Source organism: Schistocerca nitens, chromosome 2, assembly GCF_023898315.1.
Source record: "Schistocerca nitens isolate TAMUIC-IGC-003100 chromosome 2, iqSchNite1.1, whole genome shotgun sequence".
Lineage (NCBI taxonomy): Eukaryota > Metazoa > Arthropoda > Insecta > Orthoptera > Acrididae > Schistocerca > Schistocerca nitens.
The window spans coordinates 557,632,123-557,657,085 of record NC_064615.1 but is presented as its reverse complement, the minus strand read 5'-3'; the positions used below and the strand labels follow the sequence as shown (position 1 = coordinate 557,657,085).

Below are 24,963 nucleotides of genomic sequence, written 5' to 3'. Positions count from 1 at the left end.
ATGTGAAATTTCATAATTTTTTGGCTTACTACTGGCTTCATTTGTTGCTATAGGTACATTTTTCTTCACAAGTAAGAGAGATTCTTTGATGAATTTTGCACAGCATACAAACCATACTTACAGGTGTATGACACTCTAGAATTTTCCAAATCTATTAAAAACTGTGGTAAAAATTGAGATAATTAACTACAAAATTTGATTTTTTTCTAAACATAAAGTTTAAAACGTAACAGCTCATTCATTTTTTCATAAATTAAATAGATTCTAGAGTTTCAGACACCTGTAAGTATGGTTTGTATGCTGTGCAAAAATTCATTTAACAGTCTCTCTTACTTATGAAGAAAAGTGTACCTATAGCAACAAATGCAGCCAATAGTAAGCGAAAAAATGATGAAATTTCACACGTAAAAAAAAATTATTTTGTCATGTTTTTGAACTTCCGCTGCTACGTGTGTGAATCCTGAATTCCTTCCTGGTCATACTGACAAAGTTTTATGAATTTACTTGTAAAAGTATAGACAGTAGACAGCGGAAATTAGAATGTCCTGTGGTGCCTCTCCTGCTCCAAGTCGGCCCGTTTGACGTCCTACCCCCCCCCCCCCCTTCCCCTTAAGATTTTCGTCAATATATGAACAAAGGAACATAGAAGGTTCCAACTTATTAGGTCTTGATTAAATTAATGTTAATCTTTCTGTGCAATTCTTTACTTGCTTGGGAATGAGTGAACAGTATTTTACCAGCATTTGACCGAACCACTTTGGAATTTCACCAGATACAGTGTTGGGAGATTGCTCAAGATTACTGTTGGTTGCTTTGTTACAATAAAGGTCGTGTCATCAGCAAACCGCGTAAAATAAGTCTCAAATGTGGTACACATCGCAAGGTTGTTAATAAAGATAAGGTCCAACAGGGGACCAGGAACAGAGCCCTGTGGAACTCCAATGTTGACAGTTCCAATCTCACTATGGACTACAACCGTGCGAGAGATGCGCAAAAATTGGATGACCCATTGGGAGTTTGCTTCCCTTGTTGGAAGTATTTCCCACCGAGCTGACTTCCAGATAAAAGCGTTGGCTTCTTCCGTAGAGTCAGAAAGGTATAACGGTATGTACAGGTGGAGGAGATGCCGGGCATGGAGCTGCGCGTGGTGCTGGGCGGCGGGCGCAAGCAGCTGGGCGACCTGGCGGCGGCCGAGCGCGACGGCACCGACGACGACGGCTCCTGCGGCCGCGCCGACGGCCGCAACCTGACGGCCCAGTGGCTGCGCCTGCCCGGCCGCCGGCACCTCGTCCACACCCGGGAGCAGCTGCTGCAGGCGGACCTCGACAAGGTCTCTGCTCGCTCATCTCTACTCCACACACTATGATAATAATGGCGTGTGACGAGGGCCTCCCGTCGGGTAGACCGCTCGCCTGGTGCAGGTCTTTCGATTTGGCTCCACTTCGGCGACTTGCGCGTCGATCGGGATGATATGATGATGATTAGGACAACACAACATCCAGTCCCTGAGCGGAGAAAATCTCTGACCCAGCCGGGAATCGAACCCGGGCCCTTAGGATTGACACTCTGTCGCGCTGACCACTCAGCTACCGGGGGCGGACACTCCACACACTGGTAGCCAGCTACAATTAGGAATGGGCTATGCTCAGTATTGCCGTATGTCCCGTTCTTTGTTGCCTGTCCCAATTTTTAGGAGTGTCACGATCCTTCCCATATAAGCCAAAAGTCCCAACTTTTGGACACAGCTAATAATTTGAAATACACTCTGTACAAATAAAACAAGACGCAGTGCATAGTAACAAATCGAATAGGACGGAAATTAGTACATATGGTGTACTCATACATCTACAGAAAGACAATTGATTACAAATTCAGAAAAGCCGCTTGACTTTTTTTTCCAAGAGAAAGAGCTTCACGAACTGAGCAAGTCAATAATGCATTGGCCTACCTCTGGCCCTTATGCAAGCAGTTATTCGGCTTCGCACTGACTGGTAGGAGTTGTTGGATGTCCTCTGAGGGATATCGTGCCAAATTCTGTCCAGTTGGCGCATTAAAAATCCCAAGCCAGTTGGAGGGTGCTGCCCATAACGCTCCAAACGTCTACAGTTGGGGAGAGATCTGGCGACCTTGTTGGCCAAAGTAGGGTTTGACAAGCATGAAGACAAGCATTAGAAACTCTCACCATGTCCTGATCGGCATTATCTTGCTAAAATGTAAGCCCAGAAGAGCTTACCATGAAGGTAAACAAGGTGCAGAATATTGTCGACATACCACTGTGCTGTAAGGGTGCCATGGATGACAACCAAGGGGGTCCCGCGCTGAAATAAAATGGCACCCCAGACCATGACTCCTCGCTGTTGGGCCATATCACAAGCAACAGTTAGTTTGATATCGCAACCCTGTCCAGGGCACCTCCTGGCCTTCGGGACGTATCGCAGACAACAGTTAGATTTTATCCTACCCCTGTCCGGGGTATCTCCGGACGTGTCTTTGCTGGTAATTGGGGCTCAGTTCGAAGCAGGCCTCACCACTGAAAACAATTCCACTCCAGTCAATGAGATTCCAGACCGAACGTGCCCGACATCACTGTGGGTATGATTGTATGATAGCGGAACAAACACTGGTAGCAGTTACTTCTGTAAAATATCTGGGAGTATGTGTACGGAACGATTTGAAGTGGAATGATCATATAAAATTAATTGTTGGTAAGGCGGGTGCCAGGTTGAGATTCATTGGGAGAGTCCTTAGAAAATGTGCTCCATCAACAAAGGAGCTGGCTTACAAAACACTCGTTCGGCCTATACTTGAGTATTGCTCATCAGTGTGGGATCCGTACTAGGTCGGGTTGATGGAGGAGGTAGAGAAGATCCAAAGAAGAGCGGCGCGTTTCGTGACAGGGTTATTTGGTAAGCGTGATAGCGTTACGGAGATATTTAGCAAACTCAAGTGGCAGACTCTGCAGGAGAGACGCTCTGCGTCGTGGTGTAGCTTGCTGTCCAGGTTTCGAGAGGGTGCGTTTCTGGATGACGTTTCGAATGTATTGCTTCCCCCTGCTTATACCTCCCGAGGAGATCACGAATGTAAAATCAGAGATATTCGAGGGCGCACGGAGGCTTTCCGGCAGTCGTTCTTCCCCCGAACCATACACGACTGGAACAGGAAATGGAGGTAATGACAGTGGTACGTAAAGTGCCCTCCGCCACACACCGTTGGGTGGCTTGCGGAGTGTGAATGTAGATGTAGAATGGGCTTGTTGATGTACAGAAGTCAACAGTAGTCGGCGCAAACGGTGTTGTGGGCTCAGCTCCCATTCTGCAAGCCTTCTATTAATGAAGAACCAATGGCACATCTGATCAATAATAGTGATGAAACTGGAGCTCTGTGTGACCCTCTCATGATTGCTTAGTCCTCACGTTCTGGCAGCTCCCTATGTCAACTACTTTTTTCTTGATGGTGTTCAGCCATGATTGACCCGTTCCTGCCAACATCATCGAATAGTAGCATCGCTCCTATTCAAATGTCGAGCAGTTTGCTGATTGCTTCAACCAGCTCACTATACATCATCTCTCAAATGCGGACAATTGCGTATATTGTTCGTGTACCTGTCTACGAAGCACAGTTACTTTCCAATTGAGTGCACAGAATGAAATTCTGTATGTCCTGGTATCGACGTATCCCCTGTTTGCTATCCTTGCCAACTGTGCAGTGAAACTGCGCTGTGGCATCACGTATTCATCTATCGGCCACCAAAGTTTACAATTTCGGATTTTCAATTGTCACCTATATGAAGGTCGATGCTACACATTTACATAACACCTTTGTGGTGCATCATTTTGTTGGTCTTATGGTATTCATTGTGTACTCACATCAAAAATCTTCGAGTGCATTAAAGTTCCAAAATTAGTTTCTGAATGCACCAATGATAGTAACAAGGGAAATTATAACGCAGTGCTCCAGGAAATGTTTAGATCTTAGTTCTGATTTTTTTAATCACCTGTCCCAATTTTCTGCAAGTTGACTGTGGCTTGTAGTGCAGATGCAAAAAACGCATGATAAGCGAAACTTCGATAGTTGTGAAAAAACTGTCCCATCCAAACTATTAAAGACTTCATTTCTTTTGTAAAATAAGTAGAAAACATAATTAATTACACGGTATTAATGGCTGAAATCTGCGACTATATGTTATATGTTTGAATCTTAAGTGAAATATTGACTTAGCGGTTTTTGCACCCGATTTATGCAATTAGCAGGTTTTGCAAATGTATCAATACAATTAAAAAACAAACATTCGCTTGCAAAATCCGCTATTAGGAATGACAGAAAGATGGAATTTAATTATTGTGAATATAAACAGAAAACGTTTTATTTCAAAGACAAGTCTGAAAATTATATAAAATTTGCATATAAAAATAGGAAGATGACATTATTTTACCAGGAAAAACTGACTTACTTAACGTCAAAAAGAAAACAGATATATGTCGAAAGTTGAATCTTAGTTAAAACAGCGACAGAAAATTCTAGAAAATGAAATTAGCAGAAAATTGTTTTTAAGTGACGTCGACCTTAACACTACCCACCAAGTCAAAATCGCTTCCGGCGTCTTCAGATGGTTAGCAGTGGCAGGGGCGACTCTGGGAGTGCCTTCTGACACCTCGGCGTAGAATTTGAGTTTCTCTTTGGTCGCCCAGTCTTTACCAAAGTAGAGCTCCAAAAGCTTTTTGACGCCTCCTAGATGACTTCTGAAAGTTCCACACCGTCTGTGATTCGTATTGGACCGTTTCCTTTGCTGAAATTTTTTCCCCTCTTCAGGATGCTCTTGCCGTCTCCAGCTCAAAGTTATAAAAGAGCTCTCCGCGAACTAGACAAATATTTTTGTTTTTGTGTTTCGTGAACATGATTTTTTTTGGCTTCCTGTATCTGAAAATGCCAGTTACCAGGTAAGTTTCACTAATCCTTCCATGCGTGTCATGACAGTTAGTGTCAACACAGTATTCACTGCGTAATATTGCTTTCATAATACTCTTCATGTTCATAGTTTCTGTTTGGAAACATTTTTTTCCCTACTGATCAGGACGCTTGCTCCTTTTCTGGGAGGGATCGTCGCTGTTGGTCTTGTTCTGGTCATTTGAAATAGTAGGAGTTTAGCAAGAAGTCGAATTCATCTACTGCAATTACTCCCACTTCGTTTGTATCATCTTCTGCGTTTAAACCGTCGACAAAATCGTTCATTTTTTTCAAAAACTCATGCAAATTCGTCAACAAACATACTACTGATCAGCTGAACTGTGCTTATTGGCATATATTTCGACAACGCATCAGCAGCGAGAGCTTCATTGTTGCGTGTAAGTTCGCTACAGTGCCAATTTAACTCTGAATAAGAAAAATATTCCTTCGAATCGTAGCAAACTGAAAGTTAGCTTTGAATGTCTAGATTGGTAAGTCTGATGTCAGTTGGCATTCCCTGTATCCTGACCTGGCCGCCGACTGCCATGCCTACTGAACTTGGCGGGTTTTGCAAACGGTAGACATTTAGCAGGCTTTGCACCATGAGACAACGTGCATTTAGCGGCTTTTGCAACCCAGTACGACTTCCTACAGCCAATTTTAACGTTTGACAGCCTGAAACCTATTTCACTGTGTCGGCACTGAAAAAATCTATACAATAGCATGCTCAACTCAAAATAGACAAAAAATACATTTAGTGGATTTTGCATCTGGGCTACTCATATGGAGAGACAACGATAAATGTTCAGGTCTGAGGCAGGACTCAAACCTGCAACCTCCAGTACAGTGTCATGGTTCATTAGCCCACTGAGCTGGTGCTTGTATTATTATTTCTGATCTGTACTGACCATACTTTTAATACAAGGGCAGCACTTTCGTGTACAGTTGCACTAGTATTCAGTGGTATAACGAAATACTTATATCATGTTTATTAAGAAACCCCTCCCTTTTTTGTGCCATCAAATGTTTAAATCACTAGTCACTAAGTCCCAATTTTCAGGTAATTGTTGTTATCTAGTAACACTAGCTAAATTATGAGTCACATCATACCAGTTGCAACCCAGCGACAGCTTCCACATATTAATAATTATGTGACAGGTTTCAGCGTAGAACTTGAAGTACAATGGAACACATGAATTAGTTCAAATTACTGTAGCACTATGTGTAACTCAAAATAGACAAAAAATACATTTAGTGGCTTTTGCATCTGGGCTACTCATATGGATAGACAACGATAAATGTTCAGGTCTGAGGCAGGACTCAAACCTGCAACCTCCAGTAAACTTGTTTTCAAATGCCTTCGTTCTAGATGTTTTCACATAACATCTGATCATGAATATTGCCTTGTGCAATTTTGTTGCCTTTATCTCTTGCAGAAATACATCCCCATTTATACTGTGTCCAAGACGTCCCTGCATTCCTTTGTCAATATAACATATTGCATGTTGGAGCACTTTCACATAAAAATTATGTATCCAGCACATCTGTAGGTGCACCACCATGTATTAGACAGAGGTGTATGCATCTCCATGTTCTTCTAGACTTCTTACAGAGCATCTCAGAAGTTATGCCTAGAAAGGCCTCGTCAACACTTCTACAAAATTCTTTGTCTTGTGTCTATGTTTAGCCACAAAGACTTCATTATTCCCCATAATGAATTGACTGGCATGGTAAGGTCCAGGTCTCGTAGGAGCCGTTTCAATGGGTCTGGAGATTCTGTTGAATCATGTCAAATCCATGGGCTTTGAAACTATTTATCAAGGAGCTCATGCACCTGAACAGCAAAATGTGCTGGAACTCCATCCTGCTACTGCATTGGAGGAATCTAACCTGTATTTCATGCTTCCACAAAGCCAGAAGTCATGCATGGAGGTACAAATAGCTCAAACTTAATTCATAATGGAAACTGTAGTCATCTTAAATATTGATATGTTTGGTAAATATACTAATAGCAACTGTGCAGATCACATTATTCTTGTTGCTCTAACGACTTAATAGACATTTCAAGCAATGAAAAGTTTCCTCAATGGATGGACTGTTCCCACCACAGTATGTCACTAGGCTTTTCCTCCAACAAGGCTGAGTGATTAAGTACAAAGGGAAATGAGAATATAGCTTTCAAATTGGGAACAAAATATCATTCTGGACAAACCCTGGTTTAATGTGGGTCATAATGACATCACTTGAGCTTTAGGCATGCACAGGGGAGGGAAAGGGGGTATCCACTTTCCTATCAGGCATGAGAATCAACCTGTACAGAAACAATAGACTTGGCTGATGTTAGTGCTAATGTTTTATAGTCTAGCTGGACAACACCTAACCACATCCTGTCACAATAATCCAAATCATCTTCAACACTTATTTCTTGACCTGCTTGTGAAACACCAATGGAGCATAGTCCATTGTGAACTGATACAGTAGTTGCCACTAACAATCAATGATTGTGTGATTGTTCCTCAACACAGAATGGCACGTAGTATTCTGGGAATGTTAAGTGTGTCAGTTCCCTTTTTTATGACACCATATAGTGCAGAAGTTCTTTCTGCTCTGAGCCCAGGCGCCGTGCCGCTAACGAAGCGATTGCCTTTGGTGACATCTTTTGCAATAACGACTGCGCGAATCGACGGTATCTCGTAAGGAAAGAAAGAGCAGCAGATGCTGCTGAGGACTCTCCCTCGAGCGTTTCCAATGACTTCTTGAGCTCTTATTCGACATGGCATTCAGGCGGTCAAGGGTGCTGTCGATTGTTGCACACGAATGCGAAATACCTGCATTGTGCGTTACTTTACTTCCACATCAATAATGTGGTGCCACTGCCCTCAGACTTCAGTCAGTAATATACAGTATGTTTCATAGTTCTTACATTCGTACCAATCCTACATGGAGCAGTTCTTTGGATGGACATGTGTGTACATGACATCCTGCTTCCATAATTCAAGTCTGTATTGAATTGCAAGGAACTCAAATAGTACTGAAAGAATTGCCAGAGATATCCGAAATACCCTCAGACTTCAAGAAGAATATAATAATTCCAATACCAAAGAAAGCAGGTGTTGACAGATGTGAGAATTACCGAACAATCAGTTTAATAAGCCACAGCTGCAAAATACTAACTCGAATTCTTTACAGACGAATGGAAAAACTAGTAGAAGCTGACCTCGGGGAAGATCAGTTTGGATTCCGTAGAAATACTGGAACACGTGAGGCAATACTGACCTTACGACTTATCTTAGAAGAAAGATTAAGGAAAGGCAAACCTATGTTTCTAGCGTTTTTAGACTTAGAGAAAGCTTTTGAAAATGTTGACTGGAATACTCTCTTTCAAATTCTAAAGGTGGCAGGGGTAAAATACAGGGAGCGAAAGGCTATTTACAATTTGTACAGAAACCAGATGGCAGTTATAAGAGTCGAGGGATATGAAAGGGAAGCAGTGGTTGGGAAGGGAGTAAGACAGGGTTGTAGCCTCTCCCCGATGTTATTCAATCTGTATATTGAGCAAGCAGTAAAGGAAACAAAAGAAAAAGTCGGAGTAGGTATTAAAATCCATGGAGAAGAAATAAAAACTTTGAGGTTCGCCGATGACATTGTAATTCTGTCAGAGACTGCAAAGGACTTGGAAGAGCAGTTGAACGGAATGGATGGTGTCTTGAAGGGAGGATATAAGATCAAAATCAACAAAAGCAAAACGAGGATAATGGAATGTAGTCGAATTAAGTCGGGTGATGTTGAGGGTATTAGATTAGGAAATGAGACACTTAAAATAGTAAAGGAGTTTTGCTATTTGGGGAGCAAAATAACTGATGATGGTCGAAGTAGAGAGGATATAAAATGTAGACTGGCAATGACAAGGAAAGCGTTTCTGAAGAAGAGAAATTTGTTAACATCGAGTATAGATTTAAGTGTCAGGAAGTCTTTTCTGAAAGTATTTGTATGGAGTGTAGCCATGTATGGAAGAGAAACATGGACGATAAATAGTTTGGACAAGAAGAGAATAGAAGCTTTCGAAATGTGGTGCTACAGAAGAATGCTGAAGATTAGATGGGTAGATCACACAACTAATGAGGAGGTACTGAATAGGATTGGGGAGAAGAGGAGTTTGTGGCACAACTTGACCAGAAGAAGGGATCGGTTGGTAGGACATGTTCTGAGGCATCAAGGGATCACCAATTTAGTATTGGAGGGCAGCGTGGAGGGTAAAAATCGTAGGGGGAGACCAAGAGATGCATACAATAAGCAGATTCAGAAGGATGTAGGTTGCAGTAGGTACTGGGAGATGAAGAAGCTTGCACAGGATAGAGTAACATGGAGAGCTGCATCAAACCAGTCTCAGGACTGAAGACCACAACAACAACAACAACAACAACAACATCCATATGAACACAATAAATGCAGTGCAGTGACATCAAGCATAGAGTTTTGTGCTGGACAAATAGTTAGAGTCTAAAATTGAAAAGAAATAAAGGTTATTTTACGTCAGTTTATCATAAGGAATGACATTTCTACCTCATATTTGAATAACTGACATAACTGAGGATCTCAGATAACTAGAAGAAATTTGTTTACAGTGCACAATGTTAGTGTGCACCCTGAAATAAAAATTACCTGATTCTGATATGGGACTTGGTGTAAGAGTCACACTATGTTTCATTATGCTCTTGCAGAAATTGAATTTTGAATGAGGATTCTACATCCCTGAGAAAAACATGTTTTCATACAATTTTTGATTGTGTTGCTGGCCATTCAGTCAGATCTAATGCCTCCACACAAAACAATTCCTCTGCTCTTCAGAGGAATTATATGTGAATAGGGACTGCTTTAATAATGCACTCTAAATTGCATAAGTAGAATGTAATTCATTCATTAGTCAATGCGTGGAATGTATACACCTATGTTTATATATATATGTGTATAGAGGGGAAGTGGGAGGGGAGGTTGAGCATATTCCAATGCATCCAGTGTCTTCATTTCAAGAGTATTTTTCTCTTAATATTGATGATTTGTCAATATGGAAATGTTGAAGCTTTATTCAAAGGTACCTGGGAAAAAGGAGGGAGGGGGGTTCTGTATGAGGGAGCACTTGCTTGCTTCTGGAATCTGGGTACAAGACTTTATTTATTACAGAATTCTCATTAATGTCTATCAGTGATTGTCTATAATTCTACTAAACTGCACATTTAACGTTGCAGGTAATAATGTTAAACGCCGTGACTTTAGAAATCAAGATGAAAGGACCCTATACAGAATACTAATGAAATAGTGCCATTAATGTTTTCTCTGGAATTTCCTCACAATTATCTTATTGAGGTGCAGAATAGCGCTGATCCAACACCATGACACACAATTTCAGTGGAACATAAATATGGCAGCAGCATATGTACCCATTGTTAGTCCCTAATTCTCTTATGGAAAAAGAATAGATGGCATTACAACAATGCAATAAATCAAGTAATGTGATGAAATGTGAAATTTTGTTAGTAAACAAAGTGTAGGTGACATCAAAGCTGGATAAGTCTTTTTTAAAAGTTTATTCTCTGTTTCTCTAATCCAATGAGTATCTTTTGTATGGTGTTTTTGCTGATATCCAGCACAATTTTCTCATTTGTTCTGACTTTTATTTCTGTTTTGTATTTTTAATGTTAAGTTCTGAACTAACCTTATGGGAATATGAATGAATATTTTTGTTAATATTTTGTAGCTAAATTTCATAACTAGTTGGATAAAAAATGACACAGATGTCCATATTAATAACACAAAAACGCGACTTTATATATACTGTTGAAGTATGGTTCTTGTTTAGGTGTCAAAGTAATCTACCTTAAAGATACCAGACAGATATCAGTTGTTTGAGATACTGTGTACTTCTTACCAAATTTAGTACGTGGGACACAATGTGTTTGCAAACTCACCAAATCAGTTACATCAAAACTCAGTTTTAGAATATTACCCTGATCAAGTAGGTAAAAAGACGAGGGCTAGTAGAAATCCTTGGGTAACAGAAGAAATATTGAATTTAATTGATGAAAGGAGAAAATATAAAAATGAAGCAGGCAAAAAGGAATACAAACATCTCAAAAATGAGATCGACAGGAAGTGCAAAATGGCTAAGCAGGCATGGTAGAGGACAAATGTGAGGATGTAGAGGCTTATCTCACTAGGGGTAAGATAGATACAGCCTACAGGAAAATTAAAGAGACCTTTGGAGAAAAGAGAGCCACTTGTATGACCTCAGATGGAAACCCAGTTCTAAGCAAAGAGGGGAAAGCAGAAAGGTGGAAGGAGTATATAGAGGGTCTATACAAGGGCGATGTACTTGAGGACAATATTATGGAAATGGAAGAGGATGTAGATGAAGATGAAATGGGAGATACGATACTGCGTGAAGAGTTTGACAGAGCACTGAAAGACCTGAGTCGAAACAAGGCCCCGGGAGTAGACAACATTCCATTAGAACTACTGACAGCCTTGGGAGAGCCAGTCCTGACAAAACTCTACCATCTGGTGAGCAAGATGTATGAGACAGGCGAAATACCATCAGACTTCAATAAGAATATAATAATTCCAATCCCAAAGAAAGCAGGTGCTGACAGGTGTGAAAATTACCAAACTATCAGTTTAATAAGTCACAGCTGCAAAATACTAACGCGAATTATTTACAGATGAATGGAAAAACTGGTAGAAGCAGACCTCGGGGAAGATCAGTTTGGATTCCGTAGAAATGTTGGAACATGTGAGGCAATACTGACCTTACGACTTATCTTAGAAGAAAGATTAAGGAAAGGCAAACCTACATTTCTAGCATTTGTAGACTTAGAGAAAGCTTTTGACAATGTTGACTGGAATACTCTCTTTCAAATTCTAATAGTGGCAGGGGTAAAATACAGGGAGCGAAAGGCTATTTACAATTTGTACAGAAACCAGATGGCAGTTATAAGAGTCAAGGGGCATGAAAGGGAAGCAGCGGTTGGGAAGGGAGTGAGACAGGGTTGTAGCCTCTCCCCAATGTTATTCAATCTGTATATTGAGCAAGCAGTAAAGGAAACAAAAGAAAAATTAGGACCAGGTATTAAAATTCAGAGAGAAGAAATAAAAACTTTGAGGTTCGCCGATGACATTGTAATTCTGTCAGAGACTGCAAAGGACTTGGAAGAGCAGTTGAACAGAATGGACAGTGTCTTGAAAGGAGGATATAAGATGAACATCATCAAAAATAAAACGAGGATAATGGAATGTAGTCGAATTAAGTCGGATGATGCTGAGGGAATTAGATTAGGAAATGAGACACTTAAAGTAGTAAAGGAGTTTTGCTATTTGGGGAGCAAAATAACTGATGATGGTCGAAGTAGAGAGGATATAAAATGTAGACTGGCAATGGCAAGGAAAGCGTTTCTGAAGAAGAGAAATTTGTTAACATCGAGTATAGATTTAAGTGTGAGGAAGTCATTTCTGAAAGTATTTGTATTTGTATTTGTGTGGAAGTGAAACATGGACAATAAATAGTTTGGACAAGAAGAGAATAGATGATGGTCGAAGTAGAGAGGATATAAAATGTAGACTGGCAATGGCAAGGAATGCGTTTCTGAAGAAGAGAAATTGTTAACATCGAGTATATATTTAAGTGTCAGGAAGTCATTTCTGAAAGTATTTGTATGGAGTGTAGCCATGTATGGAAGTGAAACATGGACAATAAATAGTTTGGACAAGAAGAGAATAGAAGCTTTCGAAATGTGGTGCTACAGAAGAATGTTGAAGATTAGGTGGGTAGATCACGTAACTAATGAGGAGGTATTGAATAGGATTAGGGAGAAGAGAAGTTTGTGGCACAACTTGACTAGAAGAAGGGATTGGTTGGTAGGACATGTCCTGAAGCGTCAAGGGATCACAAATTTAGTATTGGAGGGCAGCGTGGAGGGTAAAAATCGTAGAGGGAGACCAAGAGAAGAATACACTAAGCAGATTCAGAAGGATGTAGGTTGCAGGAGGTACTGGGAGATGAAGGAGCTTGCACAGGATAGATTAGCATGAAGAGCTGCATCAAACCAGTCTCAGGACTGAAGACCACAACAACAACCTCCATTTGACAAAATTTTTACAAACACACTTGCCTGTAATTTTGTAGTTTGCATGTGTTTTGCAGGTGGACTACCTGATGGGACTTTTCAGTGCAGGACACATCCCATACACTGATGCTCGCCGGCCCAGAGAACATCCCTCTCTGGTAGAAATGACACAGCAAGCCCTGCGTCTACTGTCACGTCATAGCAATGGCTACTTTCTCCTCGTAGAAGGTGGCCGTATTGACCATGGCCACCACAAGAACTATGCCCGTCGTGCACTCGAGGAGACTCTTGAGCTTGAAGCAGCTGTTGCCGCAGCCCTTGCCCTCACTGACCCTAAGGTGTGTAACCCATCTCTTGATGCACTAACATCATTAGTATTAAATTTTACTTATTAAGGTGTCTTATGAAATGTGACCAACAGCCTATGTTAAAACAGCTTATTTTGCATTTTTTCAAAGTATTATGTCGTAACGACTTATTCTCTGGGAAAACTCAAGCCCTGTTCAAAATATATTACTGCTGCAGAAAAAAGCTATCAGTCATTACATGGTCTCAACATAAAGCACATTGTAAGCCCTTGTTCTCTGAATGTAAAATAATGACTCTCATGAATCTGTATACATGCTAGGTGTTAATCTGTTCAGAAAACAATCTGCATGGTGTAAAACATAGAAATAATATTCATGATCACAACACAAGAAAAAATAAATCCATACATAGATCATACCGTAGACTGTCAAAGATAATCAATAGTTGTAAGGTAATGGACATAAACTATGTAATAAGCTACCTCAGATTGTACAAAACCTTCCAGAGTGTGCATTTAGGAAAAAAATTACATAAATGGCTTGTTGTCAACCACTTTTATGAATTAAAATAGTTTTTAATTGCAACATGGAACTGTAAGCTAGCAACTGACAAGCTATGATGTTCTATTTACTAATGTAATGATTACACTCTATAAAAATTTGTCTACTGCTGTAATGGCCTAATGACAATAAAATTATCTGATCTTACCTTCCTATCAAAATCACATTGGAAACCTTTTCTTGTGAATCACCTGCTTGCAAATGGCAGCTCTGCCAATGTGCTTCCCTTTTATACAGCATGTACATAATACTACCACCATCTGTGTATGTGCATATCGCTATCCCATAACTTTTGTCACCTCAGGGCATACAGGCACTGTATGGTCTAGAAGTGATTAATTGATCAAATAAGAAAATGAAAATGACATTGATAAGGTAGCATAGACAAGTATACCATCTTCCCACTGATCATTTTTGAGCAACTGAAACTGTGTCAGACTGAGACTTCTACCTAGATAGCTATTATTGTGGCTCTGCTGTATCAATGCAGCTGCTGAACTCAACCTACGTAGCTTCACAAAGTTTCAAGTTACCACTGGCTCATCTTCCATTTTAATCTGTGTAGAGGCTCCTTCTCATGATGATTTTGTGCAGCTAGCAAACCTTGATGCATGAATAAGTAGAGAGTTTCAGTAGACCCCGCCCTTGGCATTAAAGGTTAGGATAAAATTGTTTTTTTTTTCTACTCTGAAAAGGAACCAGTGGAAAGTGATGGGTTTTCCTTAGTCAGTTAGCTGCATGATTTATCAAGAGCAGTTTCGTACTGTAACTGATAGGTGTGTTACATCACATAAACCAAGAGTCTGAGAGGCTTATTGGTCCTGTTGGTTACAGTGATACACTTCAATGAAAAGGACTCACCTGAAATGGCAACTCATATTAAATGATATGGGAGCCTGGCAATCTATTCCAACTGATGAACAGTAATAGGCATTACTTACTGAACTCATTTATTCCCTCTACCAAATTTAGTATTGTAGTAAAGGACAATCTTTGGTTTTATTTTTTTGTTCTAGGTCCACTAATTTTAGTTCCTTATAGATACTGTTCATTATGACCCCTTACCTAATAACCAGTAGGTTGACCTTTGGCATGGATAACAGTGGCAACACAACATGGTATGGTAGCAGTGAGGTCTTGGTTGGTCGCTGGAGGGAGTTGGCACCACATCTGCACATGAAAGTCACCTAATTCCCGTAAATTGCGGGAAAGGGAATGATGAGCTCAGATGCTATGTTCAGTCACACTCCAGATATGTTGCACTCCTTGAACCACACCATCACATTCCTGGCCTTGTGACACAGTGCATTATCTTTTTGAAAAATGCCACTGCTGTCGGGAAACACGATCATCATTAAGGGGTATATGTGGTCTGAAACCAGTGTAAAATTGTCTTTGGCTTTCATGGGACCTTGTTTGAGCTCCACTGCACCCATTGATGCCCACATGAATGTTTCCCAGAGCGTAATGGGGCCACCACCAGCTTGTCTTCGTCCTGCAGTACAGGTGTCAAGGAGCTATTGCCTGGTTGGGTTTATAACAATAGTAGATCATTGGTTGCAATGTTCTGGCTGATCAGTGCATATGTGACACAGAAAGTGAAAGGGGACTTCTTGTCAAAAATTTTGGATTTGAATTACTGTAATTTTTATGTTTGGCATTAAATTATGAATAATTTGCAAAATAAAACACATTTCTATCTCTAAATTTGGCTCAGTTACAATAGGTTGACAATCTGTGATGGAAAAGAGGTGTTTCGAGATCATGTGTTTCAAAGTTTCACATTATTACCATTGTTTAATTGAACATATTTAAGAAAAAAATTCTGCATATATAATCCTCTTCAAATGTTTTTGTCAAATGGTACAGAATTCTCTTAGTTAACATTACACACTATGTGGTTAATCACTTCAGACCTATAGCACATTACAGTGTTCATTAATTTAAAGACAAGTAAATTGGTTCAAATTCAAGAGGAATTAGCGAACCCTGAGCTGCTTTTTTTTAGCAGAATATTTGTATTTTTATTCTATGTTATGGTCAACTGCAAATTGGCAACATATGTAGGCATTTATAATTGTGATATAGAAAGAATCAGCCTGTCTTTTCTGGCATTACTGTAGTCATAAATTGTTCTTCTTTTATACAAAGCTACTCTGAGCTCCTTAAAATGCCTATAAAATTTAGGAGATGCTATTTTGTGAAGAATTACACACATAGGTATGACATTGGAAAGGGGCCTCATGTCAGGTCAAAGTTATTTTTCCATAACCATAAGGTAACCATTTTCAGAAGATTGACATCAATTGCTTACAATGCTCTTACCGAATCTTATTGGTTTCAAACAACTTTTAAACTGATACATGCACGTACAGACTGAAGTAAATTAGTATAATACACAAAAAAACTAAAATGGATATTTTAGACATTATCATACATTTTTTACTTGTACTGAAAATTTTATTTCTCCAACAAGAGGTCCCTTTTCACTTTCCATCTCACATATACTGAATTACACCAGGCAGATCCATACTAACCATATTATCACAATGATTTTGCTGCATAACTTATAGCATGCTACGACTCGTGTTGACAGATACAGTTCACTGCCGAAAATTTTCCTTAAATGGAACCTGACCACATTTACATATTTCTTGGGTCATTGTGTTCTATGGTTTGTCAATACCTGTAGTCATTAGAGAGGCACTGGCAAAGAGTATTTGTACTAAAATTACTGTGGAAACAAAATCATCATTACCATGATTGAATATAATACACAGTGAACTGTACTTCATGTAGTGTTTAAGTTTTTAAAATCTGTAAGGACATTTTTCCTGTTTTCATGATAATTCTCATGAAATAATAATATAGAGAAAATAAGTATAGACAGTCACTCATCTACTGATGAGAAATGAGTGGTTCATAGGAGTCAGACAGTAATAATAGCTATTGGTTAGTTATTTTAGTCTGTGTACATGCTGCCATATATGACTACAAAATTTTGATTATAATGTTCTCAGGCAATAATATATGAGTGCTGTGGCGGTCAACCTTCAAATGATTTCATGACACTAACGTGAATTACTTCACATTCATGATGATTAATAATGCCTTTAAATTCCCAGGATACATTGATTGTGGTGACAGCTGACCACTCTCATACAATGTCCATAAGTGGATATCCCAACCGTGGTACTGACATCCTTGGTTTTGTCCACGATGATGGTGAAGAGCCATATGAGACACTCACATATGCAAATGGTCCAAGCTTCTATACTCATCGTAGTAATGACACTAACAGCACATGGGTGAATGTAATGGAGATGAATCGGAGTGCTCCGACATACCAACACTTTTCTCCTAGGTAAGACATGCATGCCATTCGTAGATACTGAATCTATGTTCACAATTAATGATTATTTTCAACAAGTTCGTTAACAATCTAGATAACATCATATTACAGGATTACCAGTTTTGGCTAGATGCAGTCATCTTCAGACTTGTAATCCTGTAAGCTATACATGTAATGCTTACTAACTGCATATGCTGTTAGTGAAGCATTTCATATGCAAGTTATATGATCATACAACTGAAAATAGCTGTGCTTATTACGAGGGCTATCCAGAATGTAACAGACGTTTTGAAATAAAGAATTAACAAAATGGAAAAATCAAATTTTATTATATATATTTTAAAGGTACACTCTTAAGCTATTTTTCTTCATAATAATCATTAAAATTGAGGAACTTACCATGTCATGGCACAAGTTTTTCAATACCATCTCTGTAGAAATCTGTCACCTGCAACTGCAACCATTAATTGATAGTGGCATGCAATTTGGCATCAGTGTCAAAGTGATATGTGGCAGACCATATCTTTATTGCTGAGAAGAGCTGGTAGTTGCTCAGCACCAAATCCAGGCTATATGATGGCTGATTATAAACCTCCCATCCAAAACCCCACAGAAGCTCTCAGTTATGGTTAACTGTGTGTGTTCTGATCACCTGCCTCAACTGTGTCAGTGTTTGACAACTGGTTTACAGTTTTTTTGTCAACAAAAATGTAATCATAAAATGCATCTCACAATTGGAGGGATTTTCTATTGCAGTTCACATTTCAACACATTACAGGAAGCAAAGTAGCAGAGACATGGTCCACACACTAACAATGCTGGATGCATACTGAGAGTACGAATGTTATGGCACCAATACGGTGGCTGTAGGTCCTATCAGGCCCAAGATAGAATAAAACGTTTGTTATATTCCAGATAGCCATCACACATGTAATTATATGATAAGGCTCACAGTCTACGTAGAAATAGTGTTCTAATAGCATGTAAAAAATGATTACAGTTTATCTCTGACAGCCAAACATCATGTTAATGAATGTTTAAAGGTGTATAAAATGTTACAGATAACATGCTGAGTGAACAGCTAGCAATTCTTTAAATAGCAAAAATGTTAACAATCCAATTATGTTAAAATCTATTACTGTAAAGATTCATTGCAAAGGTGAATTAAGAGAGAATGAAAGATTGCTCTTTTTTCATTAGACTATTACAATCAGTATTCTTTTTATTTATGTGTTTATTCTGTTATCAAAAGAAGATTTGCAGATTTGCATCATACAAGGAAATGCTACTAAATTATATTTAACTTACTTCATGACACACAATAACAACAGTCTACAATGGTTTTATGACCAAAAATCTACTTGCAAATGTGAAGTACAGAGTGGTTACATAATGTCATTGCATTAAACTGTTGCTGCTAGGTCTGGTAGGAAACTGTACATGGCCAATGATGTATTTTTGCCAATGCTAATACAACAGATTTTTTTAACTGACTGGTTATCCAGAGTCTTTGTTATAACACCAAGTGAATGATAATGTCCAGGGTACTTAGTCATGTGAGGATATCACATCTTTATATTGAATTCTTATCTACACATTATACTAATACCCCATTTTCTGTAAATTACTTTTTATTTGGAAATAATTACAGTTTCAATTATTTTTGCAGATATTTAAAAGATGAAACTCATGGAGGAGAAGATGTCGCTGTCTACGCTGTTGGTCCAGGTGCCTATCTCTTCACTGGTGTATATGAACAGAACTATTTAGCTCATGCTATGGCTCACATAGCAAATATTGGGCCTGATGCTATGGTTTCTTCTGCAAACACTGCACACATGTACAACTTCAATGTAACTGCACTTGTTTCACTCCTTGCTTCAATATTATTAGGCATCTTAAGATAGCCTTGACTCATTTTCATGTGTGTGAAGACTGTAACAGAAAATCACAATCACTGATTACTTATGGAGCCATTCATGCAACATATGTACAACATAAACCTATCAGTATTAAAATTCATAACAGCAGAAGCTGTTACTTAAGACACTTTATGCAAATTGAAAGAGTGAATGGAAACTTATTCCCTCACATGCAGAGCACCTATGTGACCCTGTTTCAATGCCTGCAGTACAGCATTTGTAAAACCATAAACAAATTATATTACTCAGCTACTTTATATAGTTGTACCGTGCAGACAGGAGTAACAGTTAAAGTCTCTGCAGAGTTATGTCATTCTGGTGCATAAATTAGATTAAAAAAGTTGTGTCTGTAATGATATTAAAATAAAAGTCCATTCACATTTCTAAGGCCATTTGTTGCTGCGGGCAAGTTTACACAACTTCTTTGAAAGAGTAAAATTACATTTTTTTAAATAAAATGTAACTGTACGTGTGCAAATACAGAACATTAGAACCAAAAGTTTAAAGGTATACACATACCACTTCTGAAATTCTACTACCAAAAATTTTATTCTGATATGTTACAAATATGAAAAAAATTTTTAAAGCTAACATTCTGTGGATGAAATTTGCATTTTACACTGGTAAAAAAAATGTGTATTTCGCTTAAAATATATGATCAACTGTTGTTATTGGTATTATTGTCAAACTTTATTTCTCTAACAAATTATTTCACAACAAAACCTGATATTCATGTTTTCAAGGTGCTTCTAGTCTGTGACTCTTCTAAGTTTAGCATTAAATATCTTATATCATTTCTGACTCTCAGGACATGCTGTTTATCATATATGACTTTGGTGTTCTGTGTTTTGTAACTATATTCTGAAAGAAAATAGCCCAAAGAAATTACATTTTTTTTACCCAAAATGTGGTGTATTCTTACAGTATGTTTTGTATGTTTACTATCTATTACAACACTGTTTTGATTGTTAACTAAGAGTCTTTTATTTCTGCCATGGTTTTTTGGTGTGAGCTATTTGAAGTATTTGTTCCATACAGTATTAGGCATCTTAAGATAGCCTTGACTCATTTTCATGTGTTTGAAGACTGTAACAGAAAATCACAATCACTGATTACTTATGGAGCCATTCATGCAACATATGTACAACATATGAAAACCATACACTTTTTCTAATACTATTTACAAAAAGAATTGACAAACACAGGACCTGTGGGGCACTATCATTATTTCTCTTATTTGTTGCCTACTGCTTGAACTGTGAGACAGGCTATTTCACACTTTCCATTCCTGTAGTTACTAATGTCTTTTCTCAAATGAGTTGATTAAACAAAAGAAGCTAAGGACTAGGAATCACTCAACTTTTTATAAATAAAGGGGACATGCTTAAAAGACAAGAAAACACAAGCGCGCACACACACACACAGAGAGAGAGAGAGAAATGGCAAACTATTACTTCCAAAGCTGTGACTTGCAGAGAAAGTTGAAAAAACCAGCCTTGTACATGGAGTTTCAATGAAACTCACAATTTGCAGCATTATTCCCAGAACTGATCACAGCCCTTTCATTCCAAGTTGATTGTAAAGACAGGACCTCAGACTTTGAAGGTTCTTTGACAAGCTAGGCTGTGACTTCTTGGAACTGCACCATAGGGTTAAGAAATGTAGTGTCCCCCTAAACGGGTCATGTACATATCAGAGGCTGCCACTCAGGAAGCTGACTGCGTGTAGGGTGCACACAAGGGTATTTTAAATTAGGCCGCAGTGGATGAGATACTCATAATTGAAATTGATAGAGTCTGAAGCTGCACATGAGATTATTTGGTCAAGATTCAGTATTAGGGGTGGGCATAAAATAATAATTGCATCCTTCTGTCAGCCACCAGACTCATCTCCTGATGTAACCAAAAGCTTCAGAAAAAGCCTCAGTTCACTTGTATGAAACTTCCCCTATCATATTGTAATCATTGGTGGAGACTAAAATCATCCAACAGTTAATTGGGAAAATCACACTTTTGTTAGTGGTGGGTGTTATAAGACATCCTAGTAAACATTACTAAATGCCTTCTCTGAAAACTACCTATAACAAATAGAAAGACATATATGTTCAGTAAACCAGATAAAAAATCAGTGGTGTCTTACCTTAGTGAGGAATTTGAAACTTTCAGCACAGGGCAGGAGCATTTACTGGAACTATAGTTCAAGTTTAAAAGAATAGTTGACCATGCACTGGATGGATATGTACACAGATGATCAGTCCATAATGGGAGGGACTTCTGTGGTATACAGTCACTGTAAAGGAACTTCTAAAGAAACAGAGATTACTGCATAATAGTTGTAAAATAAAGTGTAGGGCTATAGATAGAGAGCTGATAAATGAAACACATTTGGCTGTCAAGAGAACAATGCATGATGCCTTCAGTGATTACCATAGTAGAATATTGTCAAATGATATTTCACAAAACTGAAAGAAATTTTAGTCTTATCTAAAGGCACCAAAGTTAGTGTCCAATCCTTAGCAAATGAGACAGGAACTGAAATTGAGGGTAGGAAAGCAAAAGCTGAAATGCTTAAATCAATTTTCAAATGTTCCTTTACAAATAAAAACCCTGGATAATCGCCACAGTTTAATCCTCGTACCATTGAAAAGATGAATTAAATAAATATTAGTGTCAGTGTTATTGAGGAACAGCTGTAAACATTAAAACTGAACAAAGTTTCAAGGCCTGATGGAAACCCTGTCAGACTCTATACTGAATTTGCAGATGTGTTAGCCCCTCTTCTAACTAAAATCTATCATAGATCCCTTGAACAGAAAGCAGTGCACAATTCTTGGAAAAAAGTACAGGTCACACCTGTCTATGAGAAGGGTAGTAGACATATTCCACTAAAATAATCTCCAATATCCCTGACAGTGATTTGTTGTAGCACCTTAGAACGTATTCTGAGCTCAAACTTAATGAAGTATCTCTAGCAGAATGACCTTCTCAGTACCAACCAGCAAGGATTCCAAGAACATCGATCATGTGAAAGCCAACTTGTACTTTTCTCACATGACATACTGAAAGCTTTGGATCAAGGGGTCAGATAGATGGAGTATTTCTTGATTTCCAAAAATCATTTGAGTCAGTACCACACCTACACTTAATGTCAAAAGTATGATCATATGGAATATCAAGTGAAATTTATAATTAGGTAGAGGACTTTTTGGTATGGAGGATGCAGCGTGTTATCTTGGATCATCAGATGTAGAAAGTAGCTTTGGATGTGCCCCAGGGAAGTGTGTTGGGACCCTTGCTCTTCATGTTGTATATTATTGACCTTGCAGACAATATTAATAGTAACCTCAGACTTTCTGCAGATGATGCAGTTATCTGTAATGAAGTGCTATCTGAAAGAAGCTGCATAAATATTCAGCCTGATCTTGATAAAATTTCAAAGTGATGCAAAGATTGGAAACTTGCTTTAAATGTTCAGAATTGTAAAATTGTGCACTTCACAAATATGTAAAACACAATTTTATATGACTCTAATATCAACGAGTCACTGTTGGAATCAGCCAACTCAAATAAATACCTGGCTGTAACAATTTGTAGGGATGTGAAGTGGAATGATCGCATAGGCTCAGTTGTGGGAAAAGTAGGTGGTAGACTTAAGTTTATTGGCAGAGTACTGGGGAAGTGCAAGCAGTCTATGAAGAGGATTGTTTACAAAACACTTGTACGACTCATTCTAGAATATTGCTCAGCTTTGTGGAAGCTGTACCAAATAGGGCTAACAGGGTATATTGAATGTATACAGTGAAGAGCAACATGAATGGTCACAGGTTTGTTTGACCCACTGGAGGGTGTCACAGTGATGCTGAAGGAACTGAATTGGCAGCCTCTTGAAGATAGACATAAACTATCCTGAGAAAGTCTATTAACAAAGTTTCAAGAACTGGGTTTAAATGATGAGTCTAGCAATATACTACAGTCCTCTATGTACCATTCACATAGGAATCATGTGGATAAGATTAGAATAATTGCTACACACATAGAGACATTCAAACAACCATTCTTCATGGGCTCCACACTTGAATGGAATGGGAAGAAACCCTAATAACTGGTACAATGAGACGGACTATCCGCCAGGCACCTCACAGTGGTGAGGAGATGGAGCTGCAGTCGAGAGTTAGAATAATGAAGCTCAAAAATGAAGGACTTTTTCAGAACTTTTAACTGTGTCTATGGACCAAAAATCATTCACCTGCATGTGAGTGGATGCCTGTCTTCAACTTCTTAATATTATTTCTTTCCAGGTATTTCTGTTGTTGCAATAGCTGGCAATCAAATATCAACAGTCTTTTAGCTAGATGCTGCTCTTGATCACTATACACAAGTTTAGAACTTCAGCTGAATTTATAAGTTCAAAGGTTACTAAAATTACTTGATCATGATAAGGATAAAGTTTTCACACAGGAGTTGAAAAACCACATAAACCATTAGGCGGTATGTTTATTCACATGTAAGTGTAAGAATTCCAATGAGGTGAACAGGCTTCTGCAAGATGTTCACTTATCAAAATTACATAATATTCACATTACTTTGATATACAGCCTACATTCTTTTTTGACAACAAATGCATTTCCATAAGATTACCCATAGGGCAGTATTGCATAAAAACATGCTAGCCAAACCATTTTCATAATTAAGCATAACTAGGCATAAGTGAGTCTTTTATGTTTCTGGAGCCATCTAGATGCTTAGGAGTCTTACACAAAGCACTTTTAAAATCAAGCAATGGAAAATCCAGGATGAAATGTAACAGTTTTATGAAAAGGATAGTTGTCACTCACCATATATCAGAGATGCTGAGTCACAGATAGATACATCAAAAAGACAATCAGCAAATGAGCTTTCAGCCAACAATGCCTTTTTTGAAAATAGACAAAATACACACACACACAAATGCAACTCACACACGCATGAGCATAGGCTCTGGTAGGTGAAGTCAGACTGCGAGCAGCAGTGCATGATGGGAGAAGCAATTGGGTGATGAGGATAAGGAGGAGGCTGGAGCAGAGGGGGGGGGGGGGGGGGGAGGGATAGCACAGTAGAGTGGGGGATGGTGAAGTGCTGCTTGTGGGAGTGTACAGGGATGAGGTGGGGAGAGGGTAGAGCAGCTGGTGCAGTCGGGAGGTTAGAAGGAGGGCACGGAAAGGAGGAGGTGGGGGGGTGGGGGGGGGGGGTTGGTAGCAGAAAAGGAGAGAGGTAGAAAGACTGAGGGTTTGTTAGTGGAATAGGGTGTAGAAATGAGAACAGGGAAGGGGCTAGATGAGTAATGACAATTACTAACGAAGGTTGAGCTTAGGAGGGTTACAGGAACATAGGATACATTGCAGGGAGAGTCCCACCTCCACAATTCAGAAAAGCTGGTACTGCTGGGAAGAACCTAGATGGCACAGACTGTGAAGCAGTCATTGAAATTAAGAACATCATGTTGGGTGGCTTGCTCAGCAACAGGGTGGTCCAACTGTTTCTTGGCCATTCATGTGGACAGACAGCTTGTTGGTTGTCATGACCATGTAGAAAGCATTACAGTGGTTGCAGCTTGTAGGTGACTTGACCATTTTCACAAGAAGCCCTGCCTTTGATGGGATAGGTGAGGTTTGTGCCCAGTGGTGGTGGGAGGATGTATGTCTTACATCTAGGTCTATTATAGGGCTGTGAGACATAAGCAAGGGGTTGGGAGCAGGGGTTGTGTAGAGATGAATTAGGATA

General features: G+C 39.0%; 1 protein-coding gene across 1 annotated transcript in view; it reads left to right on the top strand.

Moving 5' to 3' along the window:
• The window catches only part of LOC126234490 (alkaline phosphatase 4-like), a 110,049-nt gene extending 89,873 nt beyond the window's left edge, over positions 1-20,176 (top strand). The window contains exons 4-7 of the mRNA XM_049943184.1: positions 1,115-1,330; positions 13,139-13,399; positions 17,056-17,294; positions 18,952-20,176. Coding sequence (XP_049799141.1) covers positions 1,115-1,330; positions 13,139-13,399; positions 17,056-17,294; positions 18,952-19,189 — 954 coding nt within the window. The 3' untranslated portion in view covers positions 19,190-20,176. The remainder of the gene's footprint in view (positions 1-1,114; positions 1,331-13,138; positions 13,400-17,055; positions 17,295-18,951) is intronic.
• The last annotated feature ends 4,787 nt before the right edge of the window (positions 20,177-24,963 follow it).